At 47.4% G+C, this 25810-nt stretch overlaps 1 protein-coding gene across 5 annotated transcripts in view; it reads left to right on the plus strand.

Moving 5' to 3' along the window:
* The first annotated feature begins 1083 nt into the window (after positions 1-1083).
* The window catches only part of TBC1D8 (TBC1 domain family member 8), a 133264-nt gene continuing 108537 nt past the window's right edge, over positions 1084-25810 (plus strand). For all 5 annotated transcript variants that reach the window (XR_009009847.1, XM_057557777.1, XM_057557778.1 and 2 more), the window contains exon 1: positions 1084-1398. Coding sequence is in view for 4 of the 5 variants with exons in the window: in XM_057557777.1 (XP_057413760.1) it covers positions 1272-1398 (127 nt within the window). In the remaining variant the exon portion in view is untranslated. The remainder of the gene's footprint in view (positions 1399-25810) is intronic.

Consider the following 25810-nt stretch of genomic DNA (forward strand, 5'->3'; position numbering starts at 1 on the left):
GGCAGTCCCGTTTGTCCTGGGCACAGGGCTCTTACCTGGCTTCTCACCTGCTGGGTCAGATCTGGGTTTCTGATCCTCTACAAACAGATTCCTTGGCCTCCAGTGAAGCAGTTCTACTCAGTTCCCAGGAATCTTGTGGGAGCTTTACTTCAGTTTTGTCCTAATTAAGTCACATGTTGTCAGGCGTCCCTTTGTCAAAACCCGAGGGTCATGATGGAGTTTCTTTCCTTCTCTTTCTAGGATGTTGGATTTAACTGCTTCCTTGAGGAGACGCCTCGGAGCCCCCCTCAGCTGTTCAAGGCCAGCGTCCACGTGTCTATTTCTACCACGCTTTGAGGAAATACTCACTTTTAAAGCCCTACCTGCATATTCGCTCTAGCTTTTCTTTACTATCACCTACTCCATACTTCCCAGCTTTTCCATTCTCTGAGAACCAACGTGCCTGGTTTCGTTCCTGGGTAGGGGACCTGCAGGGGAGCCCTAATATCGGCATCTTCTGTGCCCACGAGGGACGTCCAGTGTTGAGTTTGGTGTGAACCTTGCCGCAGGGTCCTACAACATCGCAGCTTCTTCAGCAGCTCCGAGGGATCCCTCGTGAGATCACGGAAAACGTACGCTCAGCGTTTAAAAAAATCGGAAAATAATTTTTAGCTTTTAACGCTGTTTTTTGGTTATTTGTAAAAACGTTTCTTGTTATCTTAAGTGCCGTGTTATTCCAAACACACCTGGATTTCCTGGGGTGCATTCTGTCCCCCCAAATATAAATGCCCTAGGTCGGCAACCTGCAGCTGGGACAACAAGATGTCTTTTTCACCATCGCCTCCTCCTCCTCCTGCTGCTCTCCGGGCTGCCTCCCCGCAGGGGCGCTGGAGAGGAGAGGGGCCGCGGCGCCCCCCCGCGAGCGCAGGGGGAGAGGCGGGGAGCCCGGCAGCCGGGATTGGACTTCCTCCCTCCACTCCGGAACTGCGCTGGAGCCGCCGGGACTCGGAAACCCTGGCGGCGCCGCGGGAGCCGGCGGGGTGGGCGGGGCGCGGCCGGTGGGCGGGGCGCGGCGACCCGTGGGCGGGCCCGGGGCGGGGCCTGCGCGCGGGCTGCGCGGGCCGCGAGGGGCGAGCTGCGCCCGCCGCGCTCTTCGGACTCCCGAGCGCAGGGCGCCGGCTGGCTGCGCTCCCCACCGCCGCCGCCGCCGCCTCCTCCTCCTCCCGAGCTGGCTCGGCCCGGCGGCCGGGGCGATGTGAGCCGGGGCCCGCGGGCGCGGCCGGACCTCCGCGATGTGGCTCAAGCCCGAGGAGGTGTTGCTGAAGAACGCCTTGAAGCTCTGGGTGACTCAGAAGAGCAGCTGCTACTTCATCCTGCAGCGGCGCCGCGGGCACGGCGAGGGGGGCGGCCGGCTCACGGGTAAGGGGCGCGCCGGGGCGGGCGGGCGCATCGGCCGGGCCCGGACCTCGCTCCCCGCCGGGCCCGCGGCCCCAGTCCGGGGCTGCGGCGCAGGTGGCGGTTTTGTGGGAGACGCCAGGCCGGCCCTGCCTCGGGCTTGTTTTCCTTTCTCCTGCCTCTCCTGCAAGCTCCCGTCGAGGTGGTGGCAGAAGGGACTTGCGGGCTCGTGCATTTTCCCGGGCGGGGCAGGTGCCTTCGCCGCCTGGCCCGGTGACCGCCCGGAGGCCAGGCTTGGCTCGGGAAGCGAAGGAGAGACGCCGGCTGGAGCGAGGGCCGCCCGGGGAGGAGCGGGGCCGCCGTGCGGGGCCAGGTGACAGCGGGTGCGCCCCGGCCATCTGGACGCGCCCGAGGCTCCAGGTGGTGTCGCGGCTGGGGACACACGGCCGGCCCATGGCGGGGCGCAGCTCGGGAGGCTCTGGCAATCCGGGACTGTCGGGCGGGTGAACGGGTCGGGCCGGGCGGGCCTGGGACGGTCTCCACGCCCGGAGGAGAAACGCAGGTGGTACGAATTCCGAGCTCGTGATCTTAATAGCAGAACTGAGCAGGTCAGTTCCCCGCCCCCATCCCTTCACTTTCCTCCTAGGAATGAAAGGAGGAAGAAAACTCAGGCTTGTAAAATTTACTAAAAAAAAAAAAAAAAGCATCTTTTTTTCCTCTGAAAGTTATGGTCCAAAACTCTTTGAAAATCAGGCCTTTGGATAACTTGCATAAGCTGGGACACCTGTTTAAAAGGTCAACAGAGGAACAATATGAACCTTTTACAGTTGTATCTAGGGAAGCTATATGGAATTTCAGATTTTGGAATCTGAAATAAGAGGGACTTTAGATCTTCCCATTTTGTCCCTCCTTATACCGAGGAGGAGGAGACCAAGGCCGGGGAGAGGGTGGTCAAGGGGACGAGCTTGGGTCCCTGGGCTCATTGTTGGTGACTGCTGCCTGTTTATTCTGGGGGAGGCCCTCCTGGAGTAAAGTCTACGGGGAAATGCGATTCATACGTCCTGAAAGGGCAGAACCAAGTGCCAGGGCATTACCCTTCCCATACTTTAGATCGGGGAGGCCGGAAAGCAGGCAGTTGGATTCGGTAGGGAGGGTAGACTTCACTGAGCTTCAAGGAGTCAGCCGGAGTTGGTGGGATTTCTGGATGGAAGGGGCAGTGGGGTGACCTATGGTCATGGTGATCAGTGGGAACAGGTGGCAGGTGGGCCTGATCTGCGGGCTGTTTGAAACTCTGAGTGGGGGAGTTAGTGTAGGAGGTTGGGTGGGCCTTCTGGGCCCCTGGGCAGCACAGTGGCACTTAGTGCCTGGGCTCTTGGGAAATGGAGGTTGGTGGCGCCCTGTGGGGCTCATCAGAGGCGAAGAGGCCAGAGGAGGGGTTCGTCTCCCCAGTCCTTTGAAGGCTGTGTATCTTAATCTTTGGTGCATTAAACACAGCACTTGGCCTATAAATGGTCTCCTTTAGTAGAGGGTGAGGACAGGGCTTGAAGATTTGTGAAACAGGAAACAAGGAACGTCGGTCCAGCAAACGTTCGTTGACTTAGTTCAGTGCACACTGACTGTGGGATGCTCGTCCTGTGGCTACTTTGGGAAGGACTTCAGGTTATTCACCATCCAGCAGGGGAGGTGGGTCCAGACCTGGAGGGCAAAGCCTCAGATCCCGTGCCTGATGGAGGTTCAGGACGGCTTCCCTTCTGGAGAGCTTGCTTTGAGGTCCAGTCTGTCTGAGATGAACTCAAAATGATGCCCTCCCTCCTGCTGCATTCCAGAATCAAGCAGGACTGTAGCACCTGTGCCTTTGGGCTTTACTTTGGTTTGGGCTTGCTGTGAATATGCACAGTTTTCTTATTTTTTTTTTTTAATTTATTTTTTGGCTGTGTTGGGTCTTCGTTGCTGCGCGCAGGCTTTCTCTAGTTGTGGCGAGCGGGGGCTACTCTTCGTTGCGGTGCGCGGGCTTCTCCTTGCGGTGGCTTCTCTTGTTGCGGAGCACGGGCTCTAGGCATGTGAGCTCAGTAGTTGTGGCTCGCGGGCTCTAGAGCGCAGGCTCAGTAGTTGTGACGCACGGGCTTAGTTGCTCCACGGCATGTGGGATCTTCCCGGACCAGGGCTTGAACCTGTGTCCCCTGCATTGGCAGGCGGATTCTTAACCACTGTGCCACCAGGGAAGCCCAATTTTCTTATTCTTGAAGGCAGTAAGATTGGCCAAAAAAGGGAGGAAAATTCCCCACAAAGAGACCCCTGGCACTTTGCTTTATTTCTTGGAGACTCAGAACCTCCTGCTGATTGTGAAAGGGTGGCATCCCCTACGGCAGCTGAACACTCCACCTTTGGACATTTAGCCGGGGAGCCAATGGCTGTTCCAGTTAGGCAACCCTGTTACCACATCCTCCGATGGCTGGTCTTACTGGGGCCCTTACGAGTGTTGTAAAATCAAAACTGATGTGACACAGAGGCCAGCTCCATGTTGGTGGCGGTTTTCAGAAAACGTAGAGTTCTAATTTGGCAGATATTTAGCAATTTATTTCAAAGATTTAAAGCTTCAACTGAGTTTATGAAATCAAAGGGTGTGCATTCTGACTGGTTTTAGGCTTTTCTTTGGAGAGAAGCAAGTAGAGGATGATTAAGAGGGCTGGAGATAAAATGTAAAGGAGCAATAAAAGGAAGTGTCTCTTTTTGTATTGCGATGCTGAGTTTGAGATTAGGTGGTAGGGGCTTAAAAATGTGAGGTCTCCATTGGCGTTTAAAGTAATCTGACATGTTGAAAACTTGCCCGCCCTCAGAAATAGAAGGTTTTGTTTCATTGAGGATTGTAATTTGTCCTCCTGCTTACACACACACACACACACACACACACACACACACACACACACACACACACACACACACCCTATACACATGTCCAGGTTTATTTTCTCCATAGCCCTTTCTAATATAGAAAATACTTATTTTGTTCATTGTTTCCCTTACTAAATTGTCTGGTCTATGAGGGCAGGTATTTTACCTGTGATGGTGCCTAGCACTGCGTATATGCTCAGGTAACATTTGTAGGATGAATAGATGATTGAGTCCATGCATGAAAGGTGGAGCCCACTTTTTTTTTCTCAAAAGTTGGGTGGGTGTGGAGGCCCAGCGTTCAGACTGAGCTGATCACATGGGCCAGGAAACGTGCCCTCTCTCTCCTCGGCTTCCTGTGTACCTGCAGGCTGACCCACCGGAAAGCTGGAGAGGGTTGAGTGGGAATTGAAAGCTCCTGTCTATTTTTGTAGCTTCTCCTTTGAGGGCAAAGGAGCCGGGCACCAGCCTCTCAGGTGGCTTCAATTACCAGCCCCAGGGACCCGCTTCGAGAAGGAGATCTTGGGCTGGGGAGGGGGCAGGCGGTGCTGGAAGGCAGTGACCTTCGCTTCCAGTTTGAACATGGTGTGGCTGAACACAGTATTGTAAGATGTTTCCACAACTCCCCTGACAGAGTGATTTTTGCTGCCCTGGAAGGGAGGAAGTGAAGTTATACAGTGTTCCCTTGGATACGGTCTCCAGCCTGTGGGAATATTTCTTATAAAAGTGCAGCTCTGGGAGAACAGAGTGGGAGCAGTTAGCCTTTGGGAGGTGGTGGGCAGAAGGACACCCAACATCACTGCCCACCCCCACCCCCCCGCACCCCGGGGTCTCTGATGCACTTAAAATGAGCAGCATGAATGAAACTTTAAAGACCGATGGGCTTCCCTGGTGGTGCAGTGGTTAAGAATCCGCCTGCCAATGCAGGGGACACGGGTTCGAGCCCTGGTCCAGGAAGATCCCCCGTGCCGCGGAGCAACTAAGCCCGTGCGCCTAGAGCCCGTGCTCCGCAACAAGAGAAGCCATTGCAGTGAGAAGCCCCCGCTCGCCACAACTAGAGAAAGCCCGCGTGCAGCAACGAAGACCCAATGCAGCCAAAAATAAATTAACAAAATAAAAATAAAAAAATAAAGACCGAATATCACCACCCAGACGTGCCCCTCTGAAGGATTTTATTTTTCAGTGTTTTATTATGCACATTCCTGTATAATCTTGCAGTTCTTTCCCCAAAGAGGCTGGCAGTTTAAGAGTAATAATTTGAATCACATATTGATGTTTTCTACTTTTCAGAGTGTTTCCCTTTGGCCCCTGTTCCTGTCACCGCATTTGTAGCAGTTATGGGCTAACCGATTTCCTAACTGGGTCAAGGGAGGAAGTTAGGAGTGGGAGTGGAAAATATGGGCTTTGGAGTCAAGATAAGTTGGTTGGGTACAAATTTGGGCCAGTTTATTTGGCTTCTTTGAGCCTTCCTTATAACTCTGCCTTAAGGCACGGACAAAAACTAACTTTAGAGGGTTAGAAGCTGTTTTCCACCATGGCTAGCCCATCTTTCCCATCAGCAATGCACAAGGCTTCCGATTATAATAAGGGTTAGAATGAAAATAAACAATATACATGAAGGGCTTAGTTGTGCCCGTCACCTGGTAGGTTTGAAGAAAAGCAAAGCAGAGTAACATTTAAAAAACCGAAGAACAAGAGCGCTTCTTAGAACACGAAGTGTCGTAAAATAGTTTGCATTGTAGTGAAGGATGTAAGCAACATTTATCTATTAGCGCAGGATTTACTAAGTGTAATTAGAAGATTAAATATTTAAATAGCAATTTGTGCCAGCAGGATTTGGATACAGGGGGTCTTTGACCACATTAAATCCTAGTAGATAAAGGGAACTGAGTGTGAGTGGCCAGCTGTGCCCAGGGTGAGTCGTCTCCTGCCTTTGGAACAGGAGACTGGGGGAGTCTCATCTAGGGATTCCCGTGGGGTTCCCAGAGCTTGCTCAGAATGACTCTGCTCCATGGCTGGAATGGTGAAGCCCAGCACTAGCGTGGCCTTTCTTGGCTAGTCCGCCTGACGTCAGCTGGAGTCCTGCTCAGGTAGCTGAAGTTGGTGGTGGATTTCATCCCTGCCACCAACAAAAACCCCTTTGGCTCAACAGGGCGGCTGTTGCATTGTGCACACTCCCCACATATTGGCTCTAGAGTCTTACATACTTTGGTCTTGTTTTCCAGAAGCACAACAAGGGAGAAATCACAAACAACGGAAGTACTTTGATTCCAGGGGCATAAATCAGAAGGTTTATATAAGTAAAATAACTGGTGTTATCTCTAAGGGCTGATAAGCCATTAACAAAAGCTTTGGGGTTCCCAACAGATGCATTTAATGAGAACATAATAAGGGCCATGCATTTGTAATTAGATAACGAAACAAGGCCTGGGCTGTGTCACTCCAGGAAATAATATGAGGTACAAATGTGTGGGTAGGGAAGGCTGTTTCAGCCTAACTGGGGCTCTTTAGGAAGAGCTGAAAACGATTGGGAGGCTTGGAACGTTTAAAGAATTCATTTACTTGAGCCATATTCTGGCAGCATTGGATCAAGGAGGGATTTATTTAAAATGAAAGTAGTAAATCTGATCATATTTCCAGCACAGATTTTTTTTCCCCTCCTTATTTTGTAAAGCTTTAATCAATTGCATTAAAAAGCAGCCCTGGACGTATTTTCACGGCTCCTGGGGTCTCGCATGAGCTACCCCTGCACCACCTCTAAGGCTCTTTCTCCCCTGCCTTCTGCACTCGAGCAAAGACCCTCCAGTGTCGGTCACTTTCCTCTCCCGGGCCTTCACGGGCTGTCCCCTCTGCCTGGGGCGCTCCCACCTGCCCTTCCAGTCTCAGCCTAAGCTCCACTGCTTGGACATGGACCCCCCTGCCCCCATCCTCTTGTCCCGCCCTCTGCTTTTCCTTTAGAACACTGACCACTGTTTGTCGTGATGTGGCTCTTTGTGGCTTTATCTGTTTCGAGCAAACCAGACCTTGAGCTCCAGAAGGGAGGTCCCAGGTCTGCGTCCCTCACCACTGTGCCGCCTGCCCTGGAATCCTTGCTGTCGCTGGAGCACTGTTGATAGGTATTTAGTGAATACACGGATGCCCACGTAGAATTGATAGCTGTGAGCCTCTGAGGTTGAGAAATGTTTCGCATGATCCTGAAAATGGAAGTTATGAAGAAAACAGGAGTAAATAATACAGAGGGTTGTTATTGTTATTTCTCACAGCCGCCCTACGTGCTTGTAAGGATCAGTGGTGGTTTGTCAGCTGCGCCAGCGCACCTGTTAGAACTCCCCGTTGGTAACCTTTACGGAAATGATCCTGTACAGACCCAGAATGATTTTCCCAGCACATCACCAGCCAACTAACACAGCTCTACGAATCTGAGTCATTAATATTCTTGAACATTTGGTGGGTGTGTTGTAACCATTAGATTTTATTATTTTTCTGCTTCCTTTTTTTTAACTTTAAAAAAAGAGAAAGAGGGCTTCCCTGGTGGCGCAGTGGCTGAGAATCTGCCTGCTAATGCAGGGGACACGGGTTCGAGCCCTGGTCTGGGAAGATCCCACATGCCACGGAGCAGCTGGGCCCGTGAGCCACAACTACTGAGCCTGCGCGTCTGGAGCCTGTGCCCCGCAACGGGAGGGGCCGCGATAGTGAGAGGCCCGCGCACCGCGATGAAGAGCGGTCCCTGCACCGCGATGAAGAGTGGCCCCCGCTTGCCGTAACTAGAGAAAGCCCTCGCACGAACCGAAGACCCAACACAGCCAAAAATAAAGAAATAAATAAATAAAGTAGCTATAAAAAAAGAGAAAGAGAAATCAACAACAAAATAAACAGCCCCCAGTAAGGTCTCCTTAGGAAAAGGTACTGTACTTTGTGATTGGTTTTATTCTGAATAAATAGTTACTAGTAGAGAATGGATATTCAGATATAATGGGATGATAGTTTACCTGAAGTTTTAAATTATGAAATCTTTCATGTGCATAGGCGCATATAATGCAAATGTAGAGTATAAATAATATAATACCCACTGGCTGTTACTAAAAAATATTTAGAATGTTTCCAGTGCTTGAGAGATTTCTTGTGTGTTTTCCTGATTATATTCCATTCCTTCCCTTGTGGGCATTAACATCCTGAATTATGTGTTAATACTCCCTTGCTTTTATTTATAGTTTTGACACATTTCTATGTATCCCTAATCAACACATGGTTTAGTTTTGTATGTTTTTTTCTTAAACTTTTTACAAGGGGAATCATACTTTATGTATTTTTTCCGAAGCTTGTTTTTCTGCCCCCCCATTATAGTTGCAGTTTTATGTGTATCATTATGTTTCTCTAACACTGATGCATGTAACCATGTTTATTTATTTTCATTGATGGGTAGTGACCCATTGAATGACTATACCATTATCGACCGATTCATTCATTCATTCTCCTGTCAGTTGATATTTGGGTTTCTAGTTGCTGTTGTTTTGCTGTTACAAATAGTGCTGCTGTGAACATTGTCAGAGATGTTACTTTTGGCCAATCTAGTAGGTATTAAAATAGTATCTGAGAACCACCGAGATGGTGTTTCCCTCATAGGGGTAAGAATCTTTTTATGTGTTTATTAAGTATTTGTTTTGCCTTTTGAGAAAGGTCTGTGTCTTTTTCTTATCTTAGGAGCTGTGTGTGTGTGTCTGTGTATGTGTGCACGCACATGTGTCTATGTGTTCTGTATTCTTTTTCAATTATATGTATTGAAAAATCTCTCACTCCATGCCTGGGCTTTGTATTTATTTTTGTTGTGGGTCTTTTGAAGGACCAAATTCTTAATTTTCACGCAGCCAGATGTACCATTCTTGTCCTCTAATAGTTTGTACTTTTTGTTACTTGTTTAAGAAGAAATCTTTAGAAGGGAATCTCCGGGATGATGGTGAGGGGAGAGCCTTAGATGAGAGTCTGGTCCTCAGTCCAGATAGGAGCAGGGCGGATGCTCCAGGACAACTCCTAGGAGAAGAGAAACTGATAGAGCAGGGACATGCTTGCACTTGCACGTGTTGGAGGAACATCCTATCACCAGGGGAGAGCTTGTGGGTGAATTCTTGACACATAGAAAGCTGAATCAGCCAAGAATTCCAGGACAGTTGTCAACTCCAGGGAACATAAAAAGCTGTGTAGGTTAGGAAAGGTTTCACCTTTTACTACAAAGCTCAGCTTGCACTAACGTTTACGTCGTTACAAGAATGTAAATATCGACTCTGGTGTCTAACCCAGGCTGTCGCCTAATTGAGGAGGGAGTGGCAGGTGGGGTTGCTGAGTGAATGGGGGATACATCCTCCACTTCTGGAAGTTGCCAGCTGATGCCCGCATGGAAAATTGAGGAAGTAGTTGTACCAGCATGTTCCCGGAGAAGTGGAGGTGAATGGGAAAAGAACCAGTAAAGAACTGGGAGTGGTTGCCCTCGGGGAGCTGGGAAGTGGGAGCAGGGAGGGGCTGCTGGGTTTCTCATGGACCTTGTCCAGTTAGATGCTTCTTTCCATGCACATGTAAACTGGATAAAATACAGAATGTAAACTTTGGGAGAGCTTGGCATTTTTTCTGGGTAATGGGGCTCCCGTGGGTAACGGGGTCAGGAGAGGCATTGAAGCAGAGTCGTATTAGTGCCTCACGGCCGTGATTCCTGAACTGCCCTGCTTCACATATTTGTCCTCTCAGTAAACTATATTTAGCCTTCAAAGTGTCTGGAATATGTGGGGTATGTCAATTTCACAGAGGCTTAACACCTGTTTTCAGAAATGCATCTAATCTAGCCAGGTACTTTTATTTGAAATTAAAATATATCTATTCTGGATGATTGTTTTCCTCCAGAGAAGAAATCAGGTTAGAGTTATACACGTACAATACATTTATAATTTTTGTCCCTTTCCTATAGGTAGGGTACATAACTGCATCCCATTCCTTCTGGGGTCTCAGTTCCTTAACCTGCAAAACAGTGATAATATAGCAACAACATTAGTTTTTGCTTTGTGGAAGAGTTTATATTTCAAACTGTTATATTTTATAGACATGTTGGCAAAATCCACTTAATTATTTGTATGTAAAGAAGAAGAAAAAGCCCAAAGAATATTGCATCCAACAATGCCAGGCTCTTTGTTCTCATGAAGCGTACGGTCTGGAGGGGGCAAGGTGCTCGTGGTTGGTGGGGGTGGCAGTATTAAACCATGAAATACAGAATTATCAATGGTGGTAAATGTAGGGGGTGTGAGAGGGAATAACACGGAAGCTAATTTAGCTTGAGGTGTCAGGGAGCATTTCTCTGAGGACCTGTGATCTCAGCTGAGACCTGCAGGGTGTATAGGATGGTGCTGGCCTGCTGCAGAGTGAGAGAAAGAGCCTTCTGAGTGGAAGAAACAGCATGTGCAAAAGCCCTGCGGCCTCTGAGAGCCTGCTTTGGATAAGTTAGCTTTGACGGGCTGTGAGCTGTCCGGTAAGGCCTGGACAGAGGAGGAAACCCCAGAGGGGGTTGAGGAGTGGCTGGGGAGGGGAGGAAATCAGCAGAGTGGATTTTTCCAGAAGGCAAGAGAAGAGTGTATTTAAGAAGGAGGGAGGGAAGAGGGATCAACTATGCAACGTCGTGTGGAACAGGCTTGTAAGACGTTGGCAACCTCAGCGAGAGCAGTTTGGGTGCTGGTTGGCGTGGTGTAGGAGTGGGCTGGAGGCTGCTGGCGGGTGGTGAGGCGGTAGGGACCACGTGTGGGTACAGCTTTGTTAAGGTGGAGTTTGGTTGGTTTTTGTTGTTGTCACTGTTACAAATTTATTATTTGTCAACAGAGTGCTGAATGATGGATCTGTAGGTATTGTGGGCTTGCGGAAGGGCAGCTGGGCCTTGAGATGGGCAATGGGTAGGATTTGAAGAGGTCAAGGACGTAGGTAAGTCATCCAGGGGAGTGAGACCTCAGGAGCATTTCCCAAGGAATTTTGTTTTGGAAATGAGGTTAAGTACTCAGGACTGAACAACAACAACAAAATGCCTCAAAGGATCTGTAACTGGCCACCAAGAGCGTTTAACTAATTTAGATGGAACCCAAGGATGTTGGCTCAGCCCTGAACAGTGATTGCTTCACCTGGCAAAAGAAACCCTTTGAGGAGACCGTGGCAACTTAAAAAATTGGGTAATGTTACTTGTTTGGCATTTGGTGCCACGCCCCTTGTACCCTCTTGTCTGGGGTAAGTGCTGGTGGGAATCTGATCTGGCTTCACTAAGTGTTTTGACCAGACTTTATTTCTCAGATTCATAAAGCTAAATAGTCTTTTGTTGTAAATCATGTTATCAGGATTCAAAAAATAGAATTTATTGCTAGATGGAAAATGCAGATTATTTCAGTGAATTACAAAGGCTCCCCAGGAAGTTTGGCTGCCCTGAATGATTGAGTCCATCTAACAGCGTTCTAAATTGTGGCCCAATGATGGGATGTAGGAATGTTTTCGTGAGGAAATTTGGTAACATTCTTAAAATGGGATGGGCCTAGTGATGCAAGGTGTGGAAGGAACCTCTGGAGTTTCTCACTTGAGAAGCAGTATTTACATGACAGAAACACTTTGTTAAAAAAAAAAAAAAAGGCAGAAAAGATTAGCGCACCTTAGATAGAGATTAGATATTTCATCTACTACTGGAGCATAGAGAGCCAAGGTGGGTTCTGAGTTTCTGTTATGTTGCTGTTTTGCCGTTATAATTAAAAATAAATGTAAAATGTAAGCAAGGCCTTAAGATTACTTTCAGAATATATAGCTCACGATCTTGCATCTGTCAAGGATTCAGTCACAGCAAGGATTTGGCTGGAGAGACTAGATTTGGGTAAACCCAGTGTAACAAAACAGTGTGTGTGTGTGTGTGTGTGTGTGTGTGTGTGTGTGTGTGTGTGTGTACATACGTGCGCCTGTGTTTTTCATCCCCATATAATAGAGCTGTCTCTCAATGTGGGGATTAGGTTCCGAAATCAACATGAAGGACAAAAATTGCTTGTGGTTAAACTTACCCTGAAACCAGCAGGGTCACCTGTCTTGGTAATCTGCTCCTGGTACAAGGAGTTTCTGCGAGGTGGAGGCCTCAGTGGAACTGGGAGATTCCAGCCCCCCAAGGGGCTCACATCAGGGCACGTGCTCCTTGAGTTGTGGGCTATCCAGGTGAATTTATTGTCCCTTCTGCGTTTTTTGGTCCATGCAGGCGGTTGAATTTGATACATTAGAGTGAGATGCGTGTCTGCTGTACCACCACTTGCCGGTTGAAGTCAAGTCCCTGAGCCAGCTCCGTGGCCAGGTGAGGCTAATAGAGATGGCGCTACAGCTTGGTGTATTAACCTGGGAATTGCTGTTAGGTGAGGTTGATGATGGTGGCGTGTCCGAGAGCTACAGCTCTGAAGTCTGATGCTCAGGTGGCTTGCTGTGAAAAGGTCTGCGTTAAGCGGATGTTGTTTTGTCTTTCAGCCTCTTGCTTGTCTTCATTTATCCAAATAAAACATTGAGATTTGAGGAGAAGAGAGGTTGGAAAGCCTCTTGTGGAACTGGAAGGTTCTCTTTGATGGGATGTGTGTCCCACTGTAAGAGCTGCTTTCCTTGTTTGATTTTTAACTTTCTGTATGACCCGGCAGGCTGGATTTGAGCACTGTATATTAATAGCCAAAAGTTAAGTTAGAGTCATATAATGGTAAGCGTATTTACTTTTTTTGAATTAAAATCTACAGAAACCCACACTGTAGGCAAAGCCAGAGATTTGATTATATTGATGGTGCCTGAAATCTTACTAAGACTCAAGACCAGGGTCTCCATAGGTGAGCATCCGTTTATAGCAGAAAGATCATTAGAAAGTCTGTGTGTGGGGGAGGGAGGGAGGGAAGATGGGAAGATGGGAAGGTGGGAAGCTGGGAAGACAGGAGGGGGAGGGAGAAGGAGAGGGAGGGAGAACCTCAGAGAGAGACTTGAATGGCTGATGTGCTCACACAAAAAGAGATCCTAATCGCAGAAGCTTTGGGAAGATGTGCTCTAATATGCTACATGTATAATATTGTGATACGCATTCCTGAAAAGTTTTATTTAGAATCAGACTTGTATAAATTAGACAGTTTCCCCATTAAGCCTCAGAGAGATCTCCATTTTAAGAACAGAGTAAATTATTAAAAATGTGGGAGACGCAAGAGGGAAGAGATATGGGAACATATGTATAACTGATTTACTTTGTTATAAAGCAGAAACTAACACACCATTGTAAAGCAATTATACTCCAATAAAGATGTTAAAAAAATGTGTAGAAAAATCTATAAATTTGAATCAGATCGTAGTATTTCAGATGTTAGAATATTTTTATTACAAGCTAAAAACAACTTTTTGGATCAAAACTGTCAAAAACAAAAAAAGGGAGATGGGGGCTTCTGTCTTCAAAACATCAGTCCTAAAAGACAAAGGAAGGCTGTGGATTAAAGGAAACTGAGCAGACATGATAACTAAATGTGATACCCAGCCCTAGAGAGGGTCCTGGGCTGGAGGGGAAAATGCTCTAATGGGTGTTTGTTATTGGGTAACATAACACAACTGGAATACAAAGAATAGATAAAAGCATAGCATGTGTTAAATTGAGTGACATTGGTAACTAGGCTATTGTGTTAAAAGAATATCCGTATTCAATATCCCATCACATCATATCATACCATAGCACATCACATCATGTCATGTCATATATCATAGCGCACCATATCACATCATATTGGTCATATCATATCATATCTCATGAGAAAAAGAGAGGGTGAGAGAGAGCAGTGTTAGAGCAGATGGTGTGAGCTGTTAACAGTTGGTGGATCTGTTTCTAGGCAAAGGGTATTTGGGTGTTCTTGGTCCTATTTTAATTCCTGAAGCTTTTCCTTAAGCTTGCAGTTATTTCCAAATAAAAAGTTAAATAAACAAATACGTTTAAGTGTCAGCCCGGAAGCCCTTGTCCACTTTGATTGAGGTATTTTGAGCCTGCGATAACAAAATACAAAGTAGAGCTTTAAAAAAACCTTTATTTAGGAAATTTCTGCAGGAAAAATAACTTTGTTGTGGTGCGAACTAACCACTCTCTGCTTTTCTCATTGAAACAACCATTTTCGTACACTGGTTTCTAAAGAGTTGAGGTTTCTTGGGGGTCCCGGTGGCCAGGTGCAGCAGGACAGGTGTTGGGGATTCCGCACCACCCTAAGCTTGAAGTGACTTTGACATACGACTTTTTAATATCGTGTGTGCGTGTTTCAGTGTTAGGTCAGGCCTTGGTTGTGGTCAGTAAACAGTTGAATTTTAAGGGCATGAATCTCTTGGAAAACAAGTTCATTGAATAGGTATTTACGGTGCTGCTGGGTGCCTAGCTCTCTTCCAGGCAGTGAACATGACAAAGTCCTGCCCTCGTGGAATGTACTCTAGTAATTAATCTAGAGCAGCTCTACTCTAGTGATTACTTAGTCTGGCAATTAACCTAGAACAACTCTGCCCTCGTGACTACTCTAGCAATCAATCTAGAACAACTCTGCCCTTGTAATTACTTACTTATTCTAGTAATTAACCTAGGACTGGAATTCTCAAGTGTGCACGCAAATCCCTTTGAATATGTCAGCCTGGGCATCATTTTACACTTACTTCATAAAAACATTTTGTGATGTTTCTACCACACCGTAAGAGGTTGGCTTTTGTGGTCTTTGCCCTTAAAAACTGAAATATTTAGTCCAGGCAGTTAGGGCCTTTGAACCAAATCTTAGAGGTTCTTGCCTGCTTTGGGCACATTATTTATAAGCTCCGTGTTGGGGCCAAAAGACTTGAAGTAGCTCCTGCCCCCTTGAAGCCTTTTTGCCTCCTTCTCGTCACTGGGGACCCGCATGTGGAGCACCTACCGTGAGCACAGCTGGCCCGGGGTTCCGCCCTGGGCCTCGGGTGTGGGTGTGTCTGGGGGCCCAGCCCTCCTGCGCTCTGTGAAGTGTTGACACCGTTGGCTTCCCTGGTGCTTCTGGGTGCCCCGGTCCCTCTCCCTTTTGTGAATCAGCTCCACAACCTTCCGTAGGTGACTGGGATGAAGTGGACTCATTTTCCTATTTAAAAATAACCTCTGGGCTTACCTGGTGGCGCAGTGGTTAAGAATCCGCCTGCCAATGCTGGGGACACGGGTTCGAGCCCTGGTCCGGGAAGATCCCACATGCCGCGGAGCAACTAAGCCCGTGTGCCACAACGACTGAGCCGGCGCTCTAGAGCCCGTGAGCCACAACTACCGAGCCCGCGTGCCACAACTACCGAAGCCTGCACGCCTAGAGCCCGTGCTCCTTAACAAGAGAAGCCACCGCAATGAGAAGCCCGTGCACTGCAACGAAGAGTAGCCCCCACTCGCCACAACTAGACAAAGCCCGCGCGCAGCAACGAAGACCCAACACAGCCAAAAATAAATAGAAAAAAAAAATGCTAAAAAAAAAAAAATAATAAAAAAATAAGAATAACCTCCGCAGCTGTGGATTCAAGTCTTCCCGTCACGAGCATGACCTCATCTCTCTGCTGGGACAACTGCTGGCCGGACCCGGAGGGTCACAGGGGGGCGATGTTGGGATGGGATTTCGGAGACCACCGGCCCGTATTCCTTTACTACAGATCAGGAGCCGTCTGATCCGAGGCAGAGATGCTCTGGCTCTGTTGTCACTTGACTGAGTTTAGCCCTTTCTAGAAAGATAAGGGGGCCCCTGAGACTCAGTTCCCACCTTCCCCCAGCTCAGCTCCTCCAGACCTGCTCCCCTCCTCTTGGGCTGGGCTGGTGTCTGTCAAGACCCTTGCTTTGCTTTGTTCCTTTAAAAATGGTTTAAGTAACAGAATTAAAAAAAAATTGTGGTAGAATATGCATAACATAAAGCTTTCCATGTCAGTGATTTTTAAGTGTACAGTTAAGTGGCATTAAGGACCTTCACATTGTTGTGCAACCATCATCACTGTGTGGCTCTGGAATTTTCTTCTTCTTCTTCCCAGACTGAAACTCTGTCCCCATTAACACTGACTCCCATTCCTCCCTCCCCCAGCCCCTGGCTCCAGCATTCTGCTTTCTGTCTCTATGAATCTGACTCTTCTAGCTCCCTTGTATAAGTGAAATCATGCAGTATTTGTCTTTTCGTGACTGGCTTATTTCACTGAGCATAATGTCCTCAAGGTTCATCCACATTGCAGCCTGTGTCAATTTCCTTCCCTTTGAAGGCTGAATAATATTCCATTGTATGTATAGACCGGGTCTCGCTTACCTGTTCATCCATCGAAGGACACTGAGCTGCTTCTGCCTTTTGCCTGTCGTGAATAATGCTGCTGGGAACATAGGTGTGCAAATATTTGTTCAAGTCCCTGCTTTTAGTTCTTCTGGGTGTATACCCAGAAGTGGAATGGCTGGGTCATATGGTAATTCCATATTTAATTTTTTGAGGAGACACGATTTTTGCATCTGATTCTCCGTCTCTCTGGGCCTCTGTGGACTTGACTGTATGGCTGGGACCGTACTCAGTTTGCTGGGGTCCCCAGCTTCCTGAGCACCCTCAGCCTGGTTCTAGAGACCCTCGCTTCTCTTCCCGTTAAGGTTGAGGGGAGACCTGAAGAGAACTGAAGCTAGTTTAGAGGAGCATGGCAGTCCATTGAAGAAGAAGATGAAGAATTAGAATTTGACTTTGGGGCATCTTCACGTTTATTGTTTGGTTGTTTGTTTTGGATTTCATGTAGTTTTGTGTTTTATAATTAAGCCATAGAGTGGAATAGTTAAAGTTAATTTGGTTTTGGTGGATTGTTCTAATATGTCCTCGATTACATCTATATCTCATTTCCTTCATCATGGTTGGCAAAAAGAATAGGACTATGAGGAGGTAGGAAAGGGAAGAAGCCTTGTTCTTATTCCTTGTATGACCTTGGGCCTTAGTTTACTCTTCTGTAAAATGGGCTAATACTACCTACCTAACACAAATTGTTGTAATTATAATAGTAATTGGGGAAAAATGCATCTGAAGTACTAGGACAGTGCTTGACAGCCACTGGGCTTAGTCAGTATTAGTCTGTCCTCCCCTGCTTGTTATCATGGAATAATTGGAAGCTGTATGTGGCGGGGGGTGTGGTGGTCCTCAACCTTTTTTTTTTTTGGAGTATAGTTGATTTACAGCGTTATGTGAGTTTGGGGTGTACAGCAAAGTGATTCAGTTTGTATATATTTTTATATTTATATATTTTTAATATTTTTCAGATTCTCTTCCCTTCTAGGTTATTACAAAATATTGAGTATAGTTCCCTGTGCTATACAGTGTGTCCTTGTTGTTCACCTATTTTATATATAGTAGTGTGTACATGTTAATCCCAACTTCTTAATTTATCTCCCCCCACCCCGCCTCCACTTTTCCCCTTTGGTAACTGTAAGTTTGTTTTCTTTTTAAAATATTTATTTACTTTTGGCTGCATTGGATCTTAGCTGTGGCATGCAGGATCTTTCGTTGCGGTGCGCAGGCTTCTCTTTAGTTGGGGCTGTGGGCTCTGTAGTTGTGGCACCTGGGCTCCAAAGCGCACAGGCTCACTAGTTGCGGCGTGTGAGCTTAGTTGCCTTGTGGCATGTGCGATCTTAGTTCCCCGACCAGGGATCGAACCCTCGTCCCCTGCATTGGAAGGTGGATTCCAACCCCTGGACCACCAGGGAAGTCCCCATAAGTTTGTTTTCTATGTCTGTGTGTCTGTTTCTGTTTTGTAAATAAGTTCATTTGTATCTTTTTCTTTAGATTCCACATATAAGTGATGTCATATGATACTTGTCTTTCTCTGTCTGACTTACTTAGTATGATAATCTCTAGGTCCATCCATGTTGCTGCAAGTGGAATTATTTTGTTCTTTTTTATGGCTGAGTAGTATTCCATTGTATACATGTACCACCTCTTCTTTATCCATTCATCTGTCAGTGGACATTTAGGTTGCTTCCATGTCTTGGCTATTGTAAATAGTGCTGCCATGAACATTGGGGTGCATGTATGTTTTTGAATTATGGTTTTCTCCATATGTATGCCCAGGAGTGGGATTGCTGGATCATACGGTAGGTCTCTTTTTAGTTTTTTAAGGACCCTCCATACTGTTCTCCAAAGTGGTCCTTGACTTTTGCAGGGTAAGACAGCAGCAGTGGGTAGAGCCTGGAGCAGGACCAGGAGCTGGGTTCCAGTCTCACACAGGCAACTAACTCCCTGTGCTCTGTGACCCCCAGTCGCCCACCCAGCTTCCTCCAGGCTCAGATTCTTCACCTGTCAAATGAGGAAGCTGGACTCTCGCCTCTCTGTGGTTCCTTGTGGATCAGCGATTCCAAAGGCTTCTGTTTATGCCTGATCCTCTTCTTTTTTTTTTTTTTTTTGAGATATAATTGACATATGACATGATATTAGTTCCAGGTGTACAGCATAATGATTTGATATTTGTATATATTGTGAAATGGTCACCACAGTGAGTCTGGTGAACATCCATCACCTCACAGAGTTAACAGTTTTTTTTTTTCTTGTGATGAGAACTTTTAAGACCTACTCTCTTTGCAGCTTTCAAACATGCAATACAGTCTTATTAACTTTAGTCACCAGGACTTATTAACCGTAGTCACATCCCCAGGACTTATTTATTCTATAACAGGAAGTTTGAACCTTTGACCCCCTTCACCCATTTCACCCCTTGCCCCCCACACCCTGCCTAGTCTTCTCCTGACTGCAGAGTTTTTTCTTTTCTACAAAATCAAGTCCGTTCTCTGTAGTTGGTGGACATATCCCCTGGGGGGTGGGTGGGCGGTGTGAAGTGAGCTGAGAATTTCTGGCATTTCAAGCTCTGCTGCTTCGGGGCGGGGCGGGGGGGGGGGGGTGATCCAGAATTTCCTGTTAGCAGCTTGGGTGCCAAGTTTCTGGCTCTAGCCCAGAATTCCAAATACCTGTGAAGAGTTAACCCCTGGGCCCCTGTGTCCCTGGGGCTGGCCACATGTAGCAAGGGAATGGGGGAGTCCTTCCCAGCAGGGAGAGGAGAGAAAGAAAAGGAATGGGGAGAAGGTAGAAGGGGTTGTGGATATAATTTTCACTTGCTCAGAAGGAGAGTGAAGCTGTCTTCAAGGAATTGGACAGGGGAGCTCTCTCGCTCTGCCCACTTCAAGACTTGGCCGTTGTCTACAGTTGCGCTGTTCTGTCTGTATTACTTACGGTTATCAGTCTTCATTTTCTCCAAGAAAGAACAGCCAGCTGGTAATGCCTTTTTCTTCCCATCTTCCTATTAAAAAAAAAAAAAAAGATTGCTTAATAGCTCAGTAATAATACTGCAGTATTTTTGTGTACTGTATTGCACTTTTCATTGACTTTACCTCATTGAATGTGTACATAAAGATTTTTCTGGGCCGCTTGACATCCTCATGTTGCAAACTGAAGTGGGTGTGGCCATCTGATTTGCCCAGCTATTGGTAGCAGAGCCCTGGCACCTTGTCTTTTCTTTTTATGAAGCTGATCAGTCAGCAACACTCAAGAAGTATTAATGGAAAGTCCGTATGTGCCCAGCGGAGATGCTTGTGGTAGAGAATTCTTACCTTCAAGGCAATATGACCTGATAGGGTCTTAAGGGGAAGAGGATGGAGTTCCAGTCTGTTACCTGTAATTAACGTAGTTATTTAAGTAATGTAATTAAGGCCCGTAATTAAAATGTCTGATGGGTGAAGGAAGAGCTATGAATTCATAGTTTGGGGATGTCTCTGAATTTAATACTGGTTCTCCTGCCTGATGCTGGCATTAGGGAAAGGGGACAGTTTTTAAACAGTGGGTTCAGATACCCTTAAACCTCTGGGCTCTCTATCGTGAAAGCTTCTATAGCTTATCTCTGTAAGCCATTTCACACTATTATTAGGTGTAAAGACAGGAAACATTGCCTAACATGACTTATTTCTAATCTTTTTTTCCTCATTTTTAAAATTGAAGTATAGTTGATTTACAGTATTTCAGGTTACAGTAAAATGATTTAGTTATATTCTTTTTCAGATTCTTTTCCATTATAGTTTATTACAAGATAGTGAATATAGTTCCCTGTGCTATACAGTAGGACCTTGTTGTTTATCTAGACTTATTTCTAATCTTGAGGGCTTGTGGTTTGGGAGGTTGATCTCTGGAAGTAAAGGCATGGGCTGACCCAGGACTTTCTTTGGAACAGAAATAAGAATTTTTAAAATAAATGAAACTGGAATAGATTAGAATCTACCAGGATGTATGGAAATAAAACTTCTGGAAGGAAGCTTTGTTTCTTTTCTTTTTTGAATGTCTGTGTGTATATTTCCTCAAGTTCCTGACTTTGCAAGTGTTTAGTAAATCTGTCAAAACGGTAGTGTTCAGGTCTGGATGCAAAGGACACGGGAAATGGAGTGTTTTCTACAGTGTCTCTTGAACGGCGGTCTTGACTACTCCTGGCAGGGAGCGGCTGTGAATAGCAGGTTCAGGAATGCGGGGCTGTGTTTTCAGAATCTGAACTCTGGCCCCGGGTGCCCCGGGCGGGGGGCGGGGCGGAGGGGGGGTACTCCGGAGGCGCTGGGTTGCCAACTGCACTTGTTGGCGGGGAGAGATGCCGGCCAGAGGAGTGGCCGGAAGGCTTCTGGATTGTTTGGATGATGAATGCATCTGTCATGGGAGAGCGCTTGTCTTTTAACTAGGCATAAAAATATCATTTGCTCAGAGGAAATGGATTCGCACACAAATGTCATGAACCTGTTCCTTGGTGATCTTGTATTGTTTGTCCATGAGATGGTTTGCAGATTGAGGAGCTTAGTTCTAAGGCAGTCGAGGCAAGGGCTCTGAGTCTGCTCACAAGCCTGTTTGGGGGAGTATTTGTCCTGTTCTGCTGCTGTGGGGAAGCTGTACCATGTCTCCAAGGGCTTGGAAGAGGACTCGTGCCCACTCAGCCCTTCGTGACACTCTGGATCCGCCCCCCCACCCCCCGACCCTTCCTGCCACCAAGCTTCCTCAGTAATAATCTGCAAGTACTCCTGGCAGGTGGTAGATATAGGCTGTGTACCAAAAAAGGGACCATGTCCTCAAGAAGGTTGGGGGAAAAAAGTTATATTGAGGCTGGGCCTCAAATTCAGTCCTGCCTTTGGTGAGTTCTCTTGGGGAATAACCCTAGCTCACCTCCGATCCACCGCTTACTTAAAACCCCGGCCAAATCTATTCACTCACTTGCGCCAACCTAAAATATATCGAATTAACATGAAGTTTTTCCTTAAATTTGAAGAGTTGTTTTTTAATGTAGTTTTGGATTTGGGGAATAGAAATATGGTAGTTTTTTACCTCGGTTAGCCTGCAAACAACCCTTATAGGACTCTCTAGAAATTGTTTTTAGGAAATTTGAAAGGATTTCTCATAGAGCCTTGAAACAGCAAATGAACTTATCTTAGACACACAGCACTTAAAAGCTGTATTTAGGTAGCGATGAAAATACTTTTTAAAATGTGTTTAAAGAAAGGAAAAAGGTTTGAATCGTACTGCTCTTCTTAGAGATTGCTTTGCAGTGAATCCTCCCCTGCTTGTCTCCTGCTGCTTCTGGCAGCTTCGGAAGGTGCGTTCATCAGGTTCTAGAAGGAGAGGGGGCCCTGGCTGTGGAGGGGAAGGTTTTCTCTCGCTTGTGGAGGGCTTAACACTTCAGGGCTAACTCCATGAGCACCTGGCCGGACCTAAACAACCAGCTCTCTGTTAAGCCAGTGAACCCTCCCCTCCTTTATAAGGTAGAGCGGCAGCGGGGACAGTATAATAATACGACACGGGAAGGGCAATGTGATCTCTCTTAGGAATAGCAGTTAGAATCACAGCATGAAAAGCCTCTCAACACCACAGAGCTTTCACAGATTGTTACAGGACAGGTTGAGACTGAGGGACATAACTCACCAGGCTTTGCATGCTTGAGACACCCCTGTCCAGAGCACCAGCTCCCCAGCAGCTCTGGGGTCATGCAGACTCTGGACACGGCTGGAATGTCGCTGACCACATCAGCCTCGGGCACAGCCGGATCCCTGTTTTAGGGTCGCACACTGCTGGCTCGCGTGCCCTTTGTACCTTCTGTCAGTCCTTGACTCTCCTGCTCTTGTTTTATGGCTTCTTAAGGCCTTGACCGCATGTGTTCTGGTGGACACAGGTGCTGCCTTGACGTTCTCCCGTGCCCCTCAACCTTTTTTTCCTTTTTTAGCTGCACCGTGTGGCATGTGGGATCTTAGTTCCCCAACCAGGGATCGAACCCATGTCCCCTGCAATGGAAGCGTGGGATCCTAACCGCTGGACCCCCAGGGAAGTCCCCCTACCCTTTTATTTGTAGCCACAACTACCCAGGTCGCATTGCTGCATGACCTGCTCGGCCTGATGGCTTGTCTGACAAATGCCACCGTATAAGTATGTATACCTTCCTGGCTGTAGCGAAACACGTTACACACTGACCAGTGTTCGGACCCGCTGGGAAGGGCTTGTGACAGGCTGGTGTGACAACACACTGGCTGAAAGCACAGGTGGACCCATCTTCGAAATTTCGGGGCACTGTTTTATTTAAATACTGATTTTAAAGCCTTGAACAATTAGAATCTTGACTGGGCTGGAAGTTCATCTTGGTTCCACGAGCGATTATGTAATACGCTATCACAAGAGCTGGCTCTCCTTGGGAGGAAAACGTCATAAAACAGTCAGTAGAGTAGTATTAAAAAGACCATTTCCCGTCATGATTTAGCTGTTTAAGTTAGAAAACAAAACACTAGAAACATTTTTTTTTTTGTAATGATGCTTTCTCCCATGATCTTATAAATCAATGCTAGTGGTAGAAAATTGGAAAAAGAGAGGAAAAAGAAGAAACAGCTCTTAACCCCACAGTTAGCCTTTTTGTATCGATTTTCCAGCTTTATCTGTGAATTTTGTTGATATTTTCGAGTTCATAGTGTATATGCAGTTTTGCATCTTGCTTTTCACTTAATGGCATGACAGCATTGGCAGATGTACCTCCCACGCATTTTGTGGGTTTGTGTCACGATTTGCAGCCTCTCACCTGAGTCCTGCATTGGCACCTACCTCCTGTGCGTGCCCCTGACGTGCCGCCTCACCCCCCCCAGGCTGCCTGGGGACCCCGACACAGTGGCCTCATGTCAGCGTCGGCATTGAAGAACCTTCCTGAGCCCTAGCTCAGGCCTGTCTGTGCGTGGGTGAGACCCTCGTGTTTTGGACGAGGAACTTGGGACTGGAGAGGTGTTCTGTGCCACTGCCTGCATCTCGGCTTTCCCCGACACTTAGGGTTAGATCGTGCCAACCTGTTAAAACAACGACTTGCTCACCGTCATCCACTTAGAGAGCAAGCCCCAGCCTATGGCTGTGTTGGGTCTTCGTTGCTGCACGCGGGCTTTCTCTAGTTGCGGCGAACGGGGGCCACTCTTCGTTGCGGTGCACGGACCTCTCATTGTGGTGGCTTCTCTTGTTGCGGAGCACGGGCTCTAGGCGCGTGGGCTTCAGTAGTTGTGGCATGCGGGCTCAGTAGTTGTGGCGCATGGCCTTAGTTGCTCCACGGCATGTGGGATCTTCCCGGACCAGGGCTCGAACCCATGTCCCCTGCATTGGCAGGCGGATTCCCAACCATTGCGCCACCAGGGAAATCCAATACGGATGTATTGATGAACGTGGGCCCTGTTTCCTGTTGGATGGTCCTAAGCAGACATACCACCTGTCTGCTAGGTTGCTTGTCTCCGTCTTTTAGGACGTGAGCGACGCCGAGCGTAGCTTTGTAAAGTGCACGTGGTGCCTCCCTGTCAGTCATCTCCTTGGCGGTGACGGTCACGGGCAATGTTGAGAACTTCCCAAGCTGCAGGGGCCTCGATTTCATGTGTAGTCCTATCAGAAACATTACATCTCGTCAGGACAGTATTCACATTTTCTGTTATTTCTTGTGGGATATGGAATTCAGTCCTGCAGACACAACCTGAGATTGGCAGGTTTGCTTGGTTGATTAAGAGAATCAAGTTCCTGGGTCGGTGGTGGAAGTTCAGCCTGGGTCCTCCTGGCCCAGCGGACCCGTCGGTGGTAGGTGCTGTGTGTGGGCTGCCCTCAGACCCTGGACTCCTGAGGACCTGGGGGTGTAGGCCACGGCTCCTCAGGGGCTCTCCCCGGGTTCAGGATCTCTGTGATGGCCTGGGCTCTGCGTGAGGACGTTTCCTGAGGACACTTTCCCTCCTCTGGTGAAGTGACCAGCCCAGGGCTGTGCCAGGGTGGACTCTGCAGGGCCTGTCCCACTCCTGCAGGGACTCCTGCCATGCATTTCTTTTTCAACCAGTGGTGCCAGAGCCTGTGTTGCTGCTCTGCTCTCCCTGCTGGGAACACGAGTTGGTCCTTGGAGAAGCACAGGCTGCCAGTCTAAGCACTGTGGGTAAGAGAGACTGGTCTGGGGAGGACTTCCCTGGTTGCGAGTTCCGGCTGTGTGACCTAGTGCTAGCTGTATAACCTCTCTGAGCCTCGGGCATAAAACCATGCGCACCTTTAAGGTCGTGAGGCTTAAACAGGGGTGATGAGAGGGATGAGTTCATGGCAGTCCCTGGCACCTGCTCTATGTGTGATGTATGCTAGCTGATGACATTTGTGACCGTGTCCACAGTGGGGGGGGGGGCGGTGGGTGGTGTTGGGGGGAGACTGAAATGACTTGACTTGTGTTCAAATAGGCATAGCTGATAACAATTTATAAAGGCCCGAATACGGTTCAATATTTCTGGGCTGCTGAATTTCAAAAGGGCCAAAAAGTTAAAAAACAAAACCAAAAAAAACCCTTCAGTGGATTGCTGACATTTAACTGTAGTAATAGGGTTTAGCTTCTAAGCTTTAAGGCCTAACTGCCCCATTTAGAAGTTCTCCAGACCCGTGAGCGTATATGTGTACACACACCCTCTGAACGCCTTCTTTCCCAGACCTTATGCCCCCAGCCTGTGCCCTTGCAGGTGGCCGTGAGCAAGCTCTTGTTAGGGTCACACGTGAATCAGCTGCCCATCATGTCCTTGGGTCCGTCCAGAGCTTTCCTGGGACTTGGTTTCTTATCCAGCCTGACCCTGAGATCAGCATCTTGCCTGGGTCTTCTGTGCTTTTGTGTTTAGTTATTTTACCAAGGAGACTGGTTTCCTTTTAACTGTGGCTTAGTTTATTCCTTTTCTTTTTTTTTAATTGAGATATAACTGACATATAACATGGTGTAAGTTTAAGGTATACAACGTGGGTTGATTGGGTACATTTATGTGTGGCAGTGTGATTACCACTGTGGCGTTAGCTCACACCTCTATCACTTCATATAATTGTCATTTCTTTTTTGTGCTGAGAACAATGAAGATCTGGTCTCTCAGCAACTTTGAAATCTATAATACAGTGCTGTTGACTGTAATCACCATGCTGTGCATTAGATCTCCAGGACTTATTTATCTACTAGTTGCAAGTTCGTACCCTTAAACAGCATCTCCTCAGTTCCCCACACT

Source organism: Balaenoptera acutorostrata, chromosome 12, assembly GCF_949987535.1.
Source record: "Balaenoptera acutorostrata chromosome 12, mBalAcu1.1, whole genome shotgun sequence".
Lineage (NCBI taxonomy): Eukaryota > Metazoa > Chordata > Mammalia > Artiodactyla > Balaenopteridae > Balaenoptera > Balaenoptera acutorostrata.